The sequence below is a fragment of the Chionomys nivalis genome, chromosome 5, assembly GCF_950005125.1.
Source record: "Chionomys nivalis chromosome 5, mChiNiv1.1, whole genome shotgun sequence".
NCBI lineage: Eukaryota > Metazoa > Chordata > Mammalia > Rodentia > Cricetidae > Chionomys > Chionomys nivalis.
This window is the reverse complement of record NC_080090.1, coordinates 91,375,266-91,393,266: the sequence shown is the minus strand read 5'-3', so window position 1 is coordinate 91,393,266 and position 18,001 is coordinate 91,375,266. Positions and strand designations below refer to the sequence as shown.

General features: G+C 37.4%; 1 protein-coding gene and 1 pseudogene across 3 annotated transcripts in view; one reads left to right on the top strand and one right to left on the bottom strand.

Moving 5' to 3' along the window:
• Rab3gap1 (RAB3 GTPase activating protein catalytic subunit 1) overlaps window positions 1-18,001 on the top strand; it is a 66,290-nt gene that overhangs the window by 14,314 nt on the left and 33,975 nt on the right. For 2 of the 3 annotated variants that reach the window (XM_057769587.1, XM_057769588.1), the window contains exons 5-7: window positions 2,355-2,433; window positions 9,587-9,706; window positions 13,333-13,498. In XM_057769587.1, coding sequence (XP_057625570.1) covers window positions 2,355-2,433; window positions 9,587-9,706; window positions 13,333-13,498 — 365 coding nt within the window. The remainder of the gene's footprint in view (window positions 1-2,354; window positions 2,434-9,586; window positions 9,707-13,332; window positions 13,499-18,001) is intronic. The other variant, XM_057769589.1, reaches the window with a different exon arrangement.
• Window positions 8,113-8,554, bottom strand: LOC130874353 (60S ribosomal protein L30-like; annotated as a pseudogene).

Sequence of the window (18,001 nt, the reverse complement as noted above, 5' to 3'; positions counted from 1 at the left end):
CTAAGTATTCTGCTAAGTCTTTTTGAATGAAATCCTATGTGTAATGGGCCTTTCTATGGGGAAGATAAGGTGTTTAAGTAACTGTAAAGTAAAAGGAGGTAGAAAGTGATAAATGGCATCATAAGGACAGATGAAATTCCACCGAAGTTTGGAGTTTTGGTGGGGGTAACTCTTAATCAGGGGAGATCGGGTAAGGTTATTTGGAGATTGAAGCAAGTAAACTGGCCCATGAAAGTGTGTAAGTAAAGGGAATTTGTTGGCTAATAGTACAGTGCAGTATTTTAGATCTACTTGTAGGAAGTGCATTAAAATTCGGATTGTTTGGACTTTCTAGTTACCTTTCTAAACTTGTGTTATTTTATTTGTAAAGTAAATACTAAGTACCCAAGGGTTAATGTGAAGACTTAATGAGATATTGACCTAAGTCCGTATTCTAATTGATCTATGCTCGGTATTTAGTCAACAAAGCTTATAATTGTTAGGAGGTCATGTAATCTAAAATCTGTTCTGAGATGTGCTAGTATGTAACAGTGAGCAAAGTGTTGAGTAAGCACGAATTTCAGCTGCTATTCAAACACAGTAGTCCCCCTTTGTCTTAGGGTATTCATCCCAACATGCTTCAAACCATGCATAGTACCAAACCGTCTATATATTATATTCTACAAATACACAAATTTGTGACAGTGTAATTTATAAATTATCATTATAAGAGATTGCCAACAGTAAATAATAAGATAAAACATTTATAGTGGTATTTTATAAATAAAACTTATTTAAAATGAGTTGTTTTTTAAATTTACTATTAAATGTTATTGGACCGTATTTGGTAGGAAACTCCAGAAAGCTAAAGAAGATCATAGATAAGATGGAAGAACTTTACCTGTCACAGTCTTACTGAAAAAAATTCGTCACACCGTTTGTTACTTTTTTTTTTTTTTTGTCAAAGCAAGTTATCATTTGTAAGCATGGGCCTGAAGTGCCTGCTTTTCCTAGTAGGCATAACATGATTCCCTTTTCTGCTATATATATTCCTACAGACAAAGCTATATAACTTCTACATTTAGATTTAGAGAGTGATAACATGGGTCAAATAGACACATATGTAAGGTGATCATGTAGCAAACAGAAGATAAGTATCTGTTTTGGGAGAAAGAAGAGGAAGAAAATGTGTGCATTTTATATTCATAAATGAAGAAAACTGTTCAAAATAAAGTTTTGTTGATTTTAAGAAAGACCTTATTTTAGAGATAGGCTGCTAGAGTGAGGTGCTTCAGAGCAGTGTTCTGAGGTGGCGATAAAAAGGGCTGGTGGAGGAGGAGATGAATGAATTGAAGGTGGTTAAGGCATTGTTGCTCATGCTGGTGTACTATGAAGTTTCCATTTTATTTGATTGTGATCAAAACTGTAACTAATGGGAAGAATTAGAAGTAAAACTTTAGTTAACTCAGAGGTATACATTTAAAACTATATTACCAACAGCCAGAAGATTGAGAACTGACTTTCATTATTTTGGAGTTCTTTATTATTTTTTGGTTAATCAGGGTTTCAAAATGTTGATTCTTTTCCATTTATTTTAGAAAAATATATAATTTGCTAAGAAATTATAAAAAAGGATGTATTTTTAAGCAAATATTTTAAGTTTTAAATTTGTTATATACTTATGAAATATATAATGATAATTTATATCAGTGCCTGATTATGAGTCAGATTGTAAATGCTAAAAATACTTGGGTTAGAAATGAGAAACTGGCCGGGTAGTGGTGGTGCACACCTTTGATCCCAGCACTCTGGAGGCAAAGGCAGGCAAATCTCTGAGTTTGAGGCCAGATTGATCGACAGAGTGAGTGCCAGGACAGGCTCCAAAGCTACACAGAGAAACCCTGTCTCGAAAAACTAAAAAAAAAAAAAAAAAGAAAAGAAGAAAAAAGAAAGAAAAGAAAGTAAGAAAAAAAGAAATAAGAAGCTGAGTAGAGAAAGGTTTTATAAAAAAAATTAAAGATGTCTAGGGGCAGTGGTGAATGGCTTTAATCCTGTGGGAGGCAGAGGCAGGTGGATCTCTATGAATTTGAGGCCAGCGTGGGCTACACAAGGAGTTCCAGGACAGCTACAGCAATGTAGAGAAACCTTGTCTCGAAAAACCAAAAAAAGAAAAAAAAAAAACCAAAAAACAAAAAAATGGGGAGGATATGTCTTGAGTAATGGAAAGGCTACCTATAGGGTTAAGGATTTGACAGGAATCTAGATCTTTAGCAATTGCAAGTCTACAGTCCAGTAAGATAAGCTTTCCTCAAAGCATGTATAAAATTGCTTTAAAATTTAAATAGACATTTTTTTATTATCAAATATTTCTATAGATGCTATTCCACAGTCAATGCAAGATTTGCTGTGTATGAATAATGACTTTCCTCCAAGAGCACACTGTCTAGTGAGATGGTACGTATCTTTTTTATTTAGATGTTTTCGTGTGTGTGTGTGTGTGTGTGTGTGTGTGTGTGTATGGTTTGCTTTGAGACAGCTCTGGTTGTCCTCAAACTCTATGTAGACCAACCAGGCTGGCCTGAAACTCTGCCTCCATAATGGTGGGATTAAAGGTGTCTGTCACTATGCCCAGGTAGTGTGTGTGTGTTTTAAGGTGACCCCCAAGACTAACTCTAGGTTCAGTGATGGACTAGAGGGCTGAAAAGACCAGCATCTGGCTGTACTTACAGCAGCTTATTATAGCAGCAGAGTCAAAGTGCAGTCAGCAGAGGAAGAAGAGGGGAGTTAAAAACCTGAAGACCTCAGACTTGGAAGAGCTTTTTCTAATGAGGTCCTATAGGTTATACTGGATATACTCAGTTCCCTCAGCAACAGATTATGACAACATTGTCTATCAGGAAGGCTTTTTAGAGGCTAACTCCTTGAAGCTTTAAAGAACATGGTCAGTAGATATCCTCTGTCTGGAGTATATACCAGATTCAGACCCCTAAAAGGACAAGTGTGGAACATAAGCCATATTATTTGCACAAGTAGTTTAGATACACTGAGTAAGTCTTTATCAACCTGGTGATGATGAGAACCCTCTCTAAATCCAGATTCCTAGATATTAACCAAGAGTCAACTTGATAGGCATCTCTCAGGGCTGCCGTCTTGGACTTGCTCTGAGCTCTTTGCACTTCAGAGCCCAGAATGATACCTACTTTCAGTTCTGAATATCTCTCTGAATTTAAGAGAACACTTAAATATAGAAGATTTAGTATGTATTATTGTAAATTTAAGTAAAATGTTGACTTCAAAAAGTTACATGGTAAAATCAAAACCCACGTATCTAAGTATCTGTAAATATGATACATTTTAGTGCAAGAGGCACTTCACATTTGAAGGATTTCTTTAATCTTTGTCAGTTAATCATTCAGAGTCTCCGAACTTTATGTTGGGGTATACAATAAAGAGTAGTATCTAGGGAACATAACTCAGTGGGTAGAGTGCTTACTTAATCATGCATGACTCTCAGTTTGATCTATAGGGCCTCATAGACCAGATGTGGTAGTACATGCCTGTAATCCTAGTATTTGAGCAGTGGGAGTAAGAGAGAACCTATTACAAAATGTTTGCTATATTGCTGGTAGTTACTGGAAGATTTTTTTCTTTCATTTTTCCTAAAAAATTAGAAAAACAGCAGCCAAGCATTTAAAAATTAAGCATATTAAATGTACCTGTATTTTCTTTCATTTAAAAAAAAACATTATTTTAAAATACTTACATGAGCCAGACATAGTCCTACTAAAATATGTTCCCTATATCAGTATATTAGTTAGGGTTTCTATTCCTGTGAAGAGATATCATGACCATAGCAACTCTTAGCAAGGAAAACTGTTAATTGGAGTGGCTTACATTTTCAAAGGTTTAATCTATTTCATCATGGTGTAGCATGTGGAATGCAGGCAAACATGGTGCTGGAGAAGTAGTCAAGTGTCTTACTTCTTGACTTGCAGGCAACAGGAAGTGACCTGAGATACTGGGTGTGGCTTAAAGTCCACCTGCACAGTGACACACTTCCTTCAACAAGGTCACAACTACTCTAACAAAGCCACACCTCCTAATAGTGCCACTTCCATTGTGGGCCATTGTTTTCAAACCACCACAATCAGTAAGCTAGTTGTGACTAAAGTTTAAAGTAAGGAAAATAGAGAGTGACCACAGTGTGTGATAAATACATCGTAAAAATTTTATGGAGTGATCTATCCCTCTAATGCACATAGATCAAGTCATGAAAATGTTTCTTAGAAGAACTGATAATTCACCTTAATCCTGAAGGACACATGAGAGTAAGTTAGGCTGTTTTGGTTTGAATATGAAATACCCGCATAGTCATTAGGTAACTGGCATTTCGTCAATAAGCTTCCGTAAGCCAGTATTTATTTCCCATCTGTATGGATTTTAATCCTTTTAGTAGTTCATAAAAGTGGAGTATTTATCCTTTTGTGACTTACTGGCTTATTAAGTTTTTAAGGTTCATTTATGTGCATTCATTCTGTTTTAAGGGCTATTATTTCATTGTGTGATGTATGCCATTGTATTTTGTGTATTTTGTGTTGGCTCAAAGTGTTAATGAACATTCTGATTGTTTTTTGTTTGTTTGGATGGGATGAATGGGAGTGCCTGCTTATGTTCTTTTTGGTCTATACCCAGAAGTGGGATTGCTAGGATGAGTGGTAGTTAATTTTTTAATTAAAAAATTTTATTATTATTCTTGAGCTGGACTTTCATTGTGTAGTCCTAGCTGACCTAGAACTTGCTATATAGACCAGACTGGACATAAACTCAGAGATCCTCTTGATTCTTCTTGCTGAGTATGTATTCCATCATGCTTAGAGGGTTTTAATATTTTTAAGACTTCCATACTGCTTTTCGCAGCAGGTTCACTGCATTCTGTTGCCACAATTAAAACCAGAGTTCAGTTGTTCTTTGTCCTTTTTACTTTTGGTGATAGCATACTTATGATTGTGAAGTAGTGTCTCATGATGACTCTCTGATGCATGTGCCTCCTGCTAACTACTGATGTTCACTTTTTGGGAGATGATAGCTGTCCAAAGCCTTTGTTCATTTAAAACTCTACTTGCTTAGCTGACCAGCATAGTGTGCACCTTTAATTCTGTCACATAGGAGATCTTTGTGAGTTCTAGTCCAGCCATTGATATACAGTAAGATCTTATCAAAAGAAAGGAGAAAATAATAGAAAAATCTAGTTGTTTACATTTTGTTGTTGATAGTTTTTTGCACAGGTTCTTTCTCTCATAATACCCACACTAGTGTTTGTTGACTTGGTGAAGGAATGGTTCCAGATTTCAAGTAGAGCTTGTAAGGAAATTTAAACCAGTGAATTATTTTGATAGCTTACAGATCATAATGATAGAAGAAAGATATTAAATTTCAGAGATGGGCGTATGTTTAATGGAGGTTTTCAGTTGATATTTAAGCTAAATCCTTAAGAAAATATTTAGGAATTTAGTGATGTTGTGTGTGTGTGTGTGTAGCATTTCACACAGAAAACAATGCATAGTAGGAAGAAGACCTTGCAGAAAAATGAAAGACCCTTTAGTCAAGCAGATAACAGTTTATTAGAACAAAGGTTTGCCGGGCCGTGGTGGTACACACCTTTAATCCCAGCATTTGGGAGGCAGAGGCAGGATCTCTGTGAGTTCGAGGCCAGCCTGGTCTACAAGAGCAAGTTCCAGAACAGGCTCCAAAGCTACAGAGAAACCATGTCTTGAAGAAAAAAAAACCCAAAGGTTTATTTAGCAACAGATATCAGTGTCAGAAGGCAGATGTTTGTTCTTGTTATTTAGGAACTTAACTTCCATGAATGTACTATACATATTAATTTCTAGAATTTGCCCATTAAGTTATTTCAACACCAGCAACCTGGGAGCAGAACTGGTCAGTCGAGATTAGTCCATGGAAGTCAGGAACAGGCGGAACATTTCTGGAAGAATGCCAAGAAACTTGTTTTCTCCCAAGGATTTACGTCCTGGTTTCTTTTAGTTATCTGCTGCTGCCTCCACATGATGAACCTTGGTTTCATTGGTCAGAGGGTGAAGGTGAGATGAGGAGGGAAATAAATTTTGCTCATGAAACCCCCAAACAATAAGAGTCATTGTAGCATCTAAACAGTGAACAGAGTATGAGTTAAACTTTAACGAGAGTTTTTATATATTGTACTCCAAGAAAGTTCAATAAATCAGCATTTATAACTACATGTGCAGAGGCTAACATTAAATAGGCAAGTGAGTATGAGAAATGTGTTTTATTTAAAAATTATCAAATAAAAATTACTAAATACTCTTAATACACTTAAAAGTATCAAGAAGATGAGTTGTTGTTAGGCAGAAACAATCACCAGCTTGTCTTTAAATAATTACTATTTTTTAAAAGCTAGACAGCAAGGACTGGAGCAGTAGCTTAGCTGTTAGAGCACTGGCCGATCATCCAGAGGAACTGGGTTTGGTTCCCAGCACCTACAGGCAGCTCATAACCATCTGTAACTCCAGTTTCAAGGGATTCAACGCCCTCTTCGGGCCTGTGTTGGCACCAGGCATGCATGTGGTATGTAGATATACATGCAGGCCAATCAGTCATACATATACATAGACACATAGTTGGCAAATTTGTAGCTTTAAATGACTTGGCAACTAAATGAGAAAATATCGTTGTAGTTACAATAGCAAGAGGAAGCCATAACCTAATAATTTATAATAAAAGCATGTAAGAAATTTTTTAAGGTACTTTATAACTGTGTCTCATTGTAAACAGTACTTGTATACCAGGGCTGGCAATTATTTTCCTGCCATTTAGGTTTTCTCTCTAACTTGTTTTCTACATTGCTGTACACAATACTATCAGTTATTTTAGGTGATATTTCACTTATTCTTTCATATTATAAACTGAAGTTTTATTTTTGTGTATGGTATGTAGTATGTGCGTGAGTGTGTGTGAGAAAAGAGAGAGAGAGAGAGAGAGGTGCCACGGCATACTTGTGGATATCATAGGAATGCTTTGTGGAGTTAGTTTTTTCTTTTATTTTTAAGTGAGTTCTGGGGATTTGGTTTAGGTTGCCAGACTTGTGCAACAAGAGTCTTTTTGCTGGCCTTGTAAAGTGAATTTTTAAGACAATATTGTTATTTAGCTCTTACTATAATTTTAACAAATGACTTCATTTCTAATGAATAGAGGGCTGAAAAAGATGCAAGTACTTCTTTTTTTTTTATTGATTTTTATTGAGCTCTACATTTTTCTCTGCTCCCCTCCTCTTCAACCCTCTTCTATGGTCCCCTCTTCTATGCCTCCAATTTACTCAGAAGATCTTGTCTTTTTCTACTTCCCATGTAGGTAGATCCATGTGTGTCTCTTTTAGGGTCCTTATCGTTGTTTAGGTTCTCTGGGATTGTGATTTGTAAGCTGGTTTTCCTTGTCTAAAAGTGTCTAAAAGCCACTTATGAGTGAGTACATATAATTGTCTTTCTAAGTCTGGGTTACCTCATTCAATATGATGTTTTCTAGATCCATCCATTTGCCTGCAAATTTCAAGATGTCATTTTTTTTTCTGCTATGTAGTACTCCATTTTGTAAATGTACCACATTTTCCTTATCCAGTCTTCAGTTGAGGAGCATTTAGGTTGTTTCCAGGTTCTGCCTATGACAAACAAAGCTGCTATGAACATAGTTGAGCACATGGCCTTGTGGCATGATTGAGCATCCTTTGGTTATAATACCCTACCCAAAAGTGGTATTACTGGGTCTTGAGGAAGGTTGTTTCCTAATTTTCTGAGAAATCGCCATACTGATATGCAAAGGGGCTGTACCAGCTTGCATCACCACCAACAATACAGGAGTATTCCCTTTTCCCCACAACCTCTCCAGCATAAGTTGTCACCAGTGTTTTTGATCTTGGCCATTCTTACAGGTATAAGATGGAATCTCAGAGTTGTTTTGATTTGCATTTCTCTGATGACTAAGGATGTTGAGCATTTCCTCAAGTGTCTTTCAGCCATTTTAGATTCCTCTGTTGAGAGTTCTCTATTTAGGTCTGTACTCCATTTTTTTTATTTTTTTTTTTATTTTTTTATTTTTTTTTTAAAAGGAGCTCTGGTAAAGTTTTATTAAAGGAAAACTTTTTACTTTTCACCAGTCTGTTCTGGCATGCTTCTAATAATGTCAGAATCACCTGGGTCAATGATGGCCAGTGTGCATACTCTGTAGTATTTTCCACACGCCGTGCCCAACTCAATGTTATTGCCAGTAGTGATGGACACCAGTTTTAGCCAACATGGCATAGTATTGTATTTCAGATTTCCTCAAGGCGGGGCAGTTGTTGGCAAGGATCACCAATTTCGCTTTGCCCTGTCTGATCATCTTCAGAGTCTGTTTGTATCCCAGCACGTACTTCCCACTTTTCATAACAAGCTGGAGCCGAGAGTTGATCGACTCCAGAGACTTTTTCGTCTTCTTTGCGGCCACCATCTTCCTGCCTTAGGTGCGGGACGGCCCCCAACCAAGACCAGCCGCCAAGATGGCCGGGGAGCCTGTACTCCATTTTTTTTATTGGATTATTTGTTCTCTTGATGACCAGTTTCTTGAGTTCTTTGAATATATTGGAGATCAGACCTCTGTCTGATGTGGAGCCAGTGAAGATCATTTCCCATTCTGCAGGCTGCCATTTTGTCTTGTTGATCGTACCCTTTGCTTTACAGAAGCTTCTCAGTTTCAGGAGATTCTATTTATTAATTATTTCTCTCAGTGTCTGTGCTGCTGGGGTTATATTTAGGAAGTGGTTCCCTGTGCCAATGCATTCAAGTGTACTTCTCACTTTCTCTTCTATAAGGTTCAGTGTGGCTGGCTTTATGTTGAGGTCTTTGACCCATTTGGACTTGAGTTTTGTGCATGGTGATAGATATGGGTCTATTTTCATTCTTCTACATGTTGATATCCAGTTATGCCAGCACCATTTGTTAAATATGCTTTCTTTTTTTCATTTTATATATATATTTTTTGTTTCTTTGTCAAAAATCAGGTGTTCGTGGGTATGTGGATTAATATCTGGGTCTTGGATTCAGTTCCATTGGTCCTCCTGTCTGTTTTTATGCCAATACCAGAATGCAAGTACTTCTAAAGAAAACTCAGGCCCTGGGGTTAGCTCAGTGGTAGAATACCTACCAAGCATGATTTTCTGTTTTTGACTCTAAACCTCCAAGGAGAAAAATGAAAAAGAAATTCAGATGGAGGCCAGGGCAAGAGGACTCAAGGAAAAATCCTTGGGGCATAACTTGACAACCTAAATTCTATCCCTGGAACCCAATCAAAGAGAACTGACTTCTGAAAGTTACCTCTGGCCTTCATGTTTGCACTGTGGCATAGTCATGACTGTATGCACCACCCTGGTTTTTTTTTTCAAAGAGATTTAAATGTATATGCATCCAGTTGCTGTGTGGGGTAGGAAAAGGGAGAAGTGAAAACTCTGGTAGTACAAAATTGTCTTAAGTTTTCTGTGGCGAAACTCCTCATATTTTTCAAATAATGGGTGTCTTTACTGGATGATTCTCTCTTGAAGGTATGGCCTGCGTGAGTTTGTGGTGATTGCTCCTGCTGCACAAAGTGATGCGGTTCTCAGTGAATCCAAGTGCAACCTCCTTCTTAGTTCCATTTCCATTGCTTTGGGAAACACTGGCTGGTAGGTACACTTATGACAGATATTGAAAATATGTTAAAATATTTTCGTGATATAATTGAGGAATGTAAGTGATTATTAAATTTACTTTTTTTCTATAATGAAGAATTTAGTGCCTACCCTTGCCTGTTCTCTACTAGAATTCGGTATGAGAGGATGAAATTAGGGCTGTGCGTGGAGGAGCAAGTCTTTAATCCCACACTCAGTAGGCTGTGCATGGAGGAGCAAGTCTTTAATCCCACACTCGGTAGGCTGTGTGCATGGAGGAGCAAGTCTTTAATCCCACACTCAGTAGGCTGGGCAAGAGGAGCATAAATTCAAGGCCAGCCTGGACTGCAGAGTGAATATTTGTCTCAGAAGAAAAACAACAAACCAAGACCCCCAAAGGAGATTAATTAATTAGTAAAATATTTTTGGAGGTCATTCCTAAAGAAAATACAGTATTCCTTATATATTTCAAATGAAGGATGAATTTTACCACAAAATCTAATTTTAAAATTTGTATAATATTAGATATTATTTTAGGCTTAACTTTTTTGTGTGTGGTTTTTCAAGACAGGGTTTCTCTGGTTAACAGCTCTCACTGTCCTAGAACTTACTTTGCAGACCAGGCTGGCCTCGAACTCATAGAGATCAGCGATCTGCCTACTTCTGCCTCCTAAGTGCTGGGATTAAAGGCATGTGCCACACCACTGCCTGGTTTGGAATTAATTTTTTGAAGAATTGGGTTTTTGTATTTCTATGATTCTCCCCTTTCTTGGCGGGTGGGGGGCAACGGCAGGGTCCCACTATGTAGGCCTGGCTGATCTGGAATACTAACTAGGCCAGCCTTGAACTCACAGAGTTCTGCCTTGCTTCTTCTTCCCTTCAGTACTGGGATTAAAAGTTGTGTGCCTTCATGCTCAGCACCTCTCTATTCTTAGGTGTAAGTAAGTATTTAAGAACATGATGTTTAACTTATCCATATTCTGTTTTTTTAATTGTATTTCCTTTGTATATCAGATAGACCAAGAGACTCTAAATGTAAATTTATTAGCAGAAAAATTAATGTACTAGAGTACCCCCAAGTGTCCTAAGGAATAATTTGGACCTTTAATTTTTTTAAGTGTTTAGTACTGTAAACCTTAAAGAAAATCTGACAAAGCTTAAGTATTTACCAGTGTTAACTTGGGAATACATTTTATAACCTATTTTTATTTGTGTTCAATAAATACCATGGATGTTGTATTATCTCAACCACTGTTCCTAGGAAGAAATGCATAGGCACTTGTGAGCTTTTGATCATATTCTAATCACCTGTATACTTTATGTTTTCATGTATTTTTCTGTTTAAAGTGCCCTAATATGCTCTTATATATTAATATAGTTGATTCACAGAGCTTGAACTCACAGGCAACTCATGAAAGCATGTAACTCATGCTTGAATGAAGCATATCTTACTCATGTATTCTATCTGTAAGACACATTACAGCCTTCTGGCACTTAGGAGCACTGCCTTCAGATCCACCTAGATCGTGAAAGAACACTTGCTTATAGACTGAGAGTTGAAACAGGAGGGCACATCATTACCTAATTTGAGTTCATCTGGGTGCATACACAGATTCTTGCTGCTCTACATATCTGAAAATAACTCAGTACTGCTAGTATCGATTTGGGGGTTACAGATAAAATTTCTCTGAGTTGGTTAATTTGCAGATGCAGAAATCTGTGAATGGTGAGAATCAGTGCTATCTACCATTGAATGTTAAGTAAGAAATATTGTTGTAATAGGAGTGGCAGGGCTGCGTCCCCGGAACCCAGCCGCCCACATGGCTAGCTTATGCCCCGAAATAATTACACGGAAACTGTATTCTTTTAAACACTGTCTGACCCATTAGTTCCAGCCTCTTATTGGCTAGCTCTTACATATTGATCTAACCCATTTTTAATATTCTGTGTAGCCCCACGAGCTGGCTTACCAGGAAGATCTTAACCTGCGTCTGTCTGGAGTGGGAGAATCATGGCGACTCTCTCACTCGGCTTCTTTCTCCCAGCATTCTGTTCTGTTTACTCCACCCACCTAAGGGCTGGCCTATAAATGGGCCAAGGCAGTTTCTTTATTAGTTAACCAATGACCTTCCTCCATCATTTCCCCTTTTTCTGTTTAAACAAAAAAAAAGAAGGCTTTAACTTTAACAGCAAAATTACATATAACAAAACAGTTATCAAGTAAAAATTACAATATTTACATCTATTTTATCTTTATCATAACTAAGGAAAACTATAACTATCTATTTATTTTTTAACTCTATCAAAGACTCCAGAAGGATATAATATTACCTAAGTAAACAAGAAATAAGAAACTTTAAACTTTAGAAATGACAGAGACATCTCGCTGTCTGGACAGTCACCCAAAGTTTTCTGTACCGTTGGGGCATCTGTCTTTAGCCTACAGGCCCATAGTATCCAGCAGACATTTTTATAAAGCAGGAAATTCCAAAGACAGTTTAGTCACTTTTTGCTGTGTCCTGTAGAATGTCTTGCAGACTCTTTTATGAGTCAGGAACCCCAAAAGACCATCTCACCTTTAGGCAAGTTTAGCAGTCCTCTTTCTGCGGGTTCTCTGTGTCCAGTTTATGTAACAGTCCAGGCAAGAGCAGTTTCTTGCCCAAATGGCTATCAAACTCCTTAAGGAGCCTCTTCGGTGCCCATCTTCCTCTTGAAGTAGATTGGTGCTGCCAGGAGCAGATGTGTCTCATTATCATGAAAAGCCCTAAGTTATTAAAACATTAAATGCCATATTGTGCAGTCTTTGAAAGATATGAAGAATGTCTATCTAACTGAAATATATCTATGCACATCTAGAAAATCTAACTAACATGACTAAAAGCTTGACAATTATCGATGATTATCCATTAACAACCTATATACATTACATTTTTAAATGAACTATACAATTACAATACCTTAATCAAGATTAGAAATATGCATATACATATAACAAAATTGACCTTCAAATCCACACCAATGCAAATTATTCATATCTATATCATATCCCCCTTTAAATGTAAAAGAATATTTATAAACAATATAATTACACGGAAACTGTATTCTTTTAAACACTGTCTGGCCCATTAGTTCCAGCCTCTTATTGGCTAGCTCTTACATATTGATCTAACCCATTTTTAATATTCTGTGTAGCCCCACGAGCTGGCTTACCAGGAAGATCTTAACCTGCGTCTGTCTGGAGTGGGAGAATCATGGCGACTCTCTCACTCGGCTTCTTTCTCCCAGCATTCTGTTCTGTTTACTCCACCCACCTAAGGGCTGGCCTATAAATGGGCCAAGGCAGTTTCTTTATTAGTTAACCAATGACCTTCCTCCATCAAAATATTTCACCACAAAGTTGGTTTACAACAGTGTCTTTGCTAAAGACCTAGTGGGCTTCATTAGTTTATGAGAGTAAGAGGAAGAACTAAGTATATCTTATTTATAAATGAGAACCTGTGACCTAGAAGTTTTCTTTATTGAGTATTTTTTAAATATTTGCAATTAAAATAACAGGAACAGTTTTGAGGGTTAGGATTACTTACTGTTTATTGAGCTTGATGTCTTTTTTTTTTTTTTTTTTTTTTATTCATGTCCTATAGCCAGGTACCATTGTTTGTACAAATACATCACAGATGGCGGAGGTTGTACATGGGAGAATGTCAAGGTCCTGGTGTTCGAACTGACTTTGAAATGGTTCATCTTCGAAAAGTGCCAAATCAGTACACTCATTTGTCAGGCCTGCTGGACATCTTCAAATCAAAGATTGTGAGTTGGTATTGGTTTTGTCAGTCTTATTTGGTATCCAGATAAAAGTAGCAGTTTGGTAATTTGAACATATAGAAGTCTAATATCAATAATGTAATGAATTATAAGAAAACTACTTCTGTGAGTTCGAGACCAGCCTGGTCTACAGAGCTAGTTCCAGGACAGGCTCCAAAACCACAGAGAAACCCTGTCTCGAAAAACCAAAAAAAAAAAAAAAAAAAAAAAAAAAAAAAATAAGAAAACTACTAATTAAATATTATTATGTACATTTAAAGAAAATATCTACTAAAGGACCTGTCTACTTTTTGTATGGCTGGTTAACATTCATTGATTCTGTTCTTCTATAGGAATGATTTTGATGGTCCACCAGTTTAGTAAGCTTCAGGTAGCTGCTTGTTTGAGAGATTGATGTTGAGCATCTTGAGTCTGAATCTGTTGGATTCTGAATAGCCCTTAGTGTTCTTTCAAAAAGAACTTTTTTTTCGAGTCTTCATCCTGTTGATCTTTTGGTTTAATGTCTGTATGGGGACTGAGAGTTGTAGGACTAATTAGGTCTACCAGATATATCCATGGTATTCTATAAAAAACATTGGCCAGCAAGATAACTCAGCTGGTGAAGGTGCTTGCTGCCAGGCATGATCCCCAGGGCCCACATGGTAGAAGAAGAAAATGAAATCCACCAAACTGTCCTCCGACTTTTACAAGTGCATGTGGCACATGTGTGCACCTCCTCTCCAATGGGAGGAATGCGTATGAGTATTTTGCCTCTATGTATGTCTGTGTACCATGTGTGCCTGGTGCCTGAAGAAACCAGAGTGGGCATTGGAGTTATAAATGGTTGTGAGCCACCATGTAGGTTCTGGGAACTGAACATGAGTCTTGTGCAAGAGAAGCAGAAAGTGCTCTTAACTGCTGAACTATCTCTTCAACAGCAGAAGCTTTTTTTTTTTCTAAGTAAAAAGCAAAGCACTATCATGAAGGCGGTGGCTTTGCATAGCCTACTCTTGGGGAAAAGCGTTCTGAGTGCTGAAGTTGACAGTATCTTTTATAAGTGCCAAATCAGTACATGACTGATTTATCAGGCCTGTTGGACATCTTCAAATCAAAGATTATGAGCTGGCATTGGTTTTTATTGTCAGTCTTAGAGATCCATGAAAAATTAGCAACTTGGTAATTTGAGTATATAGAAGTATTCTTATAATATCAGTAATGTAATGAATTATATTTAAACTTGATTAACAAACTGAACTTAAATATGTCATTAAAATTTATGATTTTATGTATTAGTTAAAAAATTAACTGAGGAGCTGCAAAGATAGCTTGGCAGTTCCTTCCAGAGACCCTGGCTTCCATTCCAGCACCCAAGCACCCACATGGTGGCTCACAGCCTTTCGTAACTCCAGTTCCAGGGACTCAGGTGACCTCTTCTGACCTCTGAGGGCACAGGCATGGTACACACATACATGTAGCAAAAACCCATAAACCTAAAATTTAAAAAGAAAAGAAATTAATAGAGAAGAAAAAAGCAATCAACTGATATTGCATGTTTCCTGGTGTGATTCACTGAGAAAGATAGACTTGTCTAAGTAGTGTTTCTATCAGAATATTTAGCATAAATAAAAATGTGAAAAATAGTCATTTATTTCCAAAGTTACTGGACTCTTGGAAGTAAAGGCTTGTTTGAGCATTTTAGATTAAAGAAGATGAATGAGATATGACTGCTAAATGTAGTGAATGACTTTTACTTATTCAAAACAGAATAGCCAGTAAAGATCTGATTTTGGAGTGTTGGGACAGTTTTAATCTGCTCTGATGTTTGAAAGTAGTATTGATGTTAACCTTCTCCACTGTGTTACTCATTACATATGTAGTGGGGAGGGTGCCATGCTACTGAACTTGGTAAGTCATGTGAGTGTTGATTGTATTCATCTTCCAACTTTTCTGAAGGTTTTACTATTTTAAAAAGGAAAAATATGAGAAAAATAATTGAATTTCTCATTTTAATAGTTATTGTTTGTTTGGATTAGAATTTACTCAGAAAAACATGGGACCAGAGATTTGCCTCAGTAGTGGAAAGCTTGCCTAGCATGCATGAGAGTCTTGGTTTCATCCCCACTACTGGGGAAGGGAATTTTTAAGGAAACTTAAAAATTTGCCTGCCTTGGCCCTCTGAGTGCTGGGATTAAAGACTTATGCCACCACTGCTTGGCTTGTCTGTTCTTTTTAAAGAGTTTTATTTGGGGGCCAGAGAGATGGCCCCCATAGTAAGAGTACTGGCTGCTCTCAGAGGACCTGGGTTCAATTCCCAGCACCCACACTGTGGCTCATAACTGTAACACCAGTTCTAGGTGATCTGGCACCTTCTTTCTGGCCTCCATAGGCACCAGGCACTCAGTGGCACACAGGCATTTGATTCATGCAGGAAATAACCCATACACATAAACAAAAATATTTAAAATTGAGTTTTATTTTGAAAACTTAATTTTTCTGGCCATTGTATGTTTTGGTTTTACAGACTCATGGGTAAAAAGTATTTTAGAGCCAGATCTTATAGTAGTATTTGGAGCTTCTTGCTCTGGTGATATTGGAGGTGGGGTGTATGTGTGTGTGTGTGTGTGTGTATTCCTGGAATTGGAGTTTTTTGCTCAAGCTGAGATAATCACAGGTTTCCCCTTACAGAATTATCTTTCAGATATACTGCTTTCAAATAAAGCCTGAGTTCTATGCAGGAATGCCCTGCCAGCTTTGGTTTCTGTGGAAAAGTGTGACGTGCCCTCGTTCTGCTCAAGTCTTTGGTTCCTTACATTTATTTTATTTAAGTATTTATTTTGATTCTATTTTGTATACATGCATGCACATGCACACACATTCACATCCATATTATGATACATATATGGGGGTCAGAGGGACAGCTTGAGGGAGTTGGTTCTCTCTTTTCTCTATGTAGGACCCAAGGATTAAATTTAGATCATCAGGATTGGTGACAGTTATCTTTTCCCACTAAGCCATCTTCCTGGGGGCCTTGGTCCTTCATTTAATGTCATCTGTAATCCCACAGTCTTCACCTTTATTCACACTACCAGATCTCAGCATGCATGTGTCGTGTCTTGAGCCCCATATAATCCTCTAAGTTTCTCAGGATGCTTTCTGTAGGCTGTACAAACATCTGTGTCTTGTTTGATCCTAATTCTATTCATATATTTCAACCTACATTCATCTCTGTTGCTTTGGGATGGGAGCAGGGGTGGTTTGTCAGAGTGACTTTACTATCCCTTCTACTTCATTTGATTCTGGGCCTGACTGTGCCCTAGCCCCCCCCCCCCCCCTAAAAAAATTGAGCAACCAGAATCATACTGTACTTTCTAGGACACAGTAGCCTAAAATTTGGATTTGTTTTTCATCATACCAACCTTATACTTTAAAGTTTATCTAAAATTACCAGTGACATGGATGGGATCTTCTTCTGAGCTAAATGTTTCTGTATCTTTGCTACTCAGGGATAGTGTTCGAGGAAGCATTATCAAACCTGTGCTTCAGCAAGTTTCCCAGATGACTCCTGAACCTGTTTTAATCTCATTCTGCTTAATGTAGGCTCAACAGGAAAGAGAAGTCAGGGTCATTGAATTTTTATTATTGCTAGAGAACTTAAGGGTAATTATAGGTCTTCTTTTGCTAACTTATATACTATAATATGTTTTGTATGAATTATGGTTAAATATTGAAACCTGATTTTGATTTCCATTTTAGTTAAAAAAATATCATTTTCATATGCACTAAAGTACTTTAAAAAGAATACTACTATTCTCTATGACATTCAGCGTCTGAAGTAGATAGCAAAAATTATATTGTAGGGGCAAGAGAGCTGATTCAGTAGTTAAGACCACTTCTCCTCTAGAGGAACCAGATTTGATTCCAAACACACACACATGCATGCAGTTTAAAGCCTGTTGATACAGCAGGTCCAGAGAATCTGAGCCTTTCTTCTGATCTCCAGAAGTATTGCATGCACATGGTTCACAGACAAACATGCAGGCAACACACACAAACACACACAATTTTGTTTTATAACAAAGTTGATCTTTTTGCTTAATGGGACTTAATATTTTTCTTTCTGGTAGTAGTGTAAGCACTTTATTTTAAAGTAAGTTGTTTCCTGGAATTGTTTTTAGACTTTTGTGTTTGTTTGTTTTTGGATTTTCGAGACAGGGTTTCTCCGTAGCTTTTGGTTCCTGTCCTGGAACTAGCTCTTGTAGACCAGGCTGGCCTCGAACTCACAGAGATCCGCCTGCCTCTGCCTCCCGAGTGCTGGGATTAAAGGCATGTGCCACCACCTCCCGGCTTGTGTTTGGTTTTTGACATGATATCTCACTGTATTGCTCAGGCTGCCTGGAATGCCCTGGGATACAGTGGCTTAATTTTTTTTTTTTTAAATCTACATGGCTTTTTCAGCAGATGAAAACATTTGTGGAAAAGTATGCAGAAATTACAGAGCTCTCTTGCTCT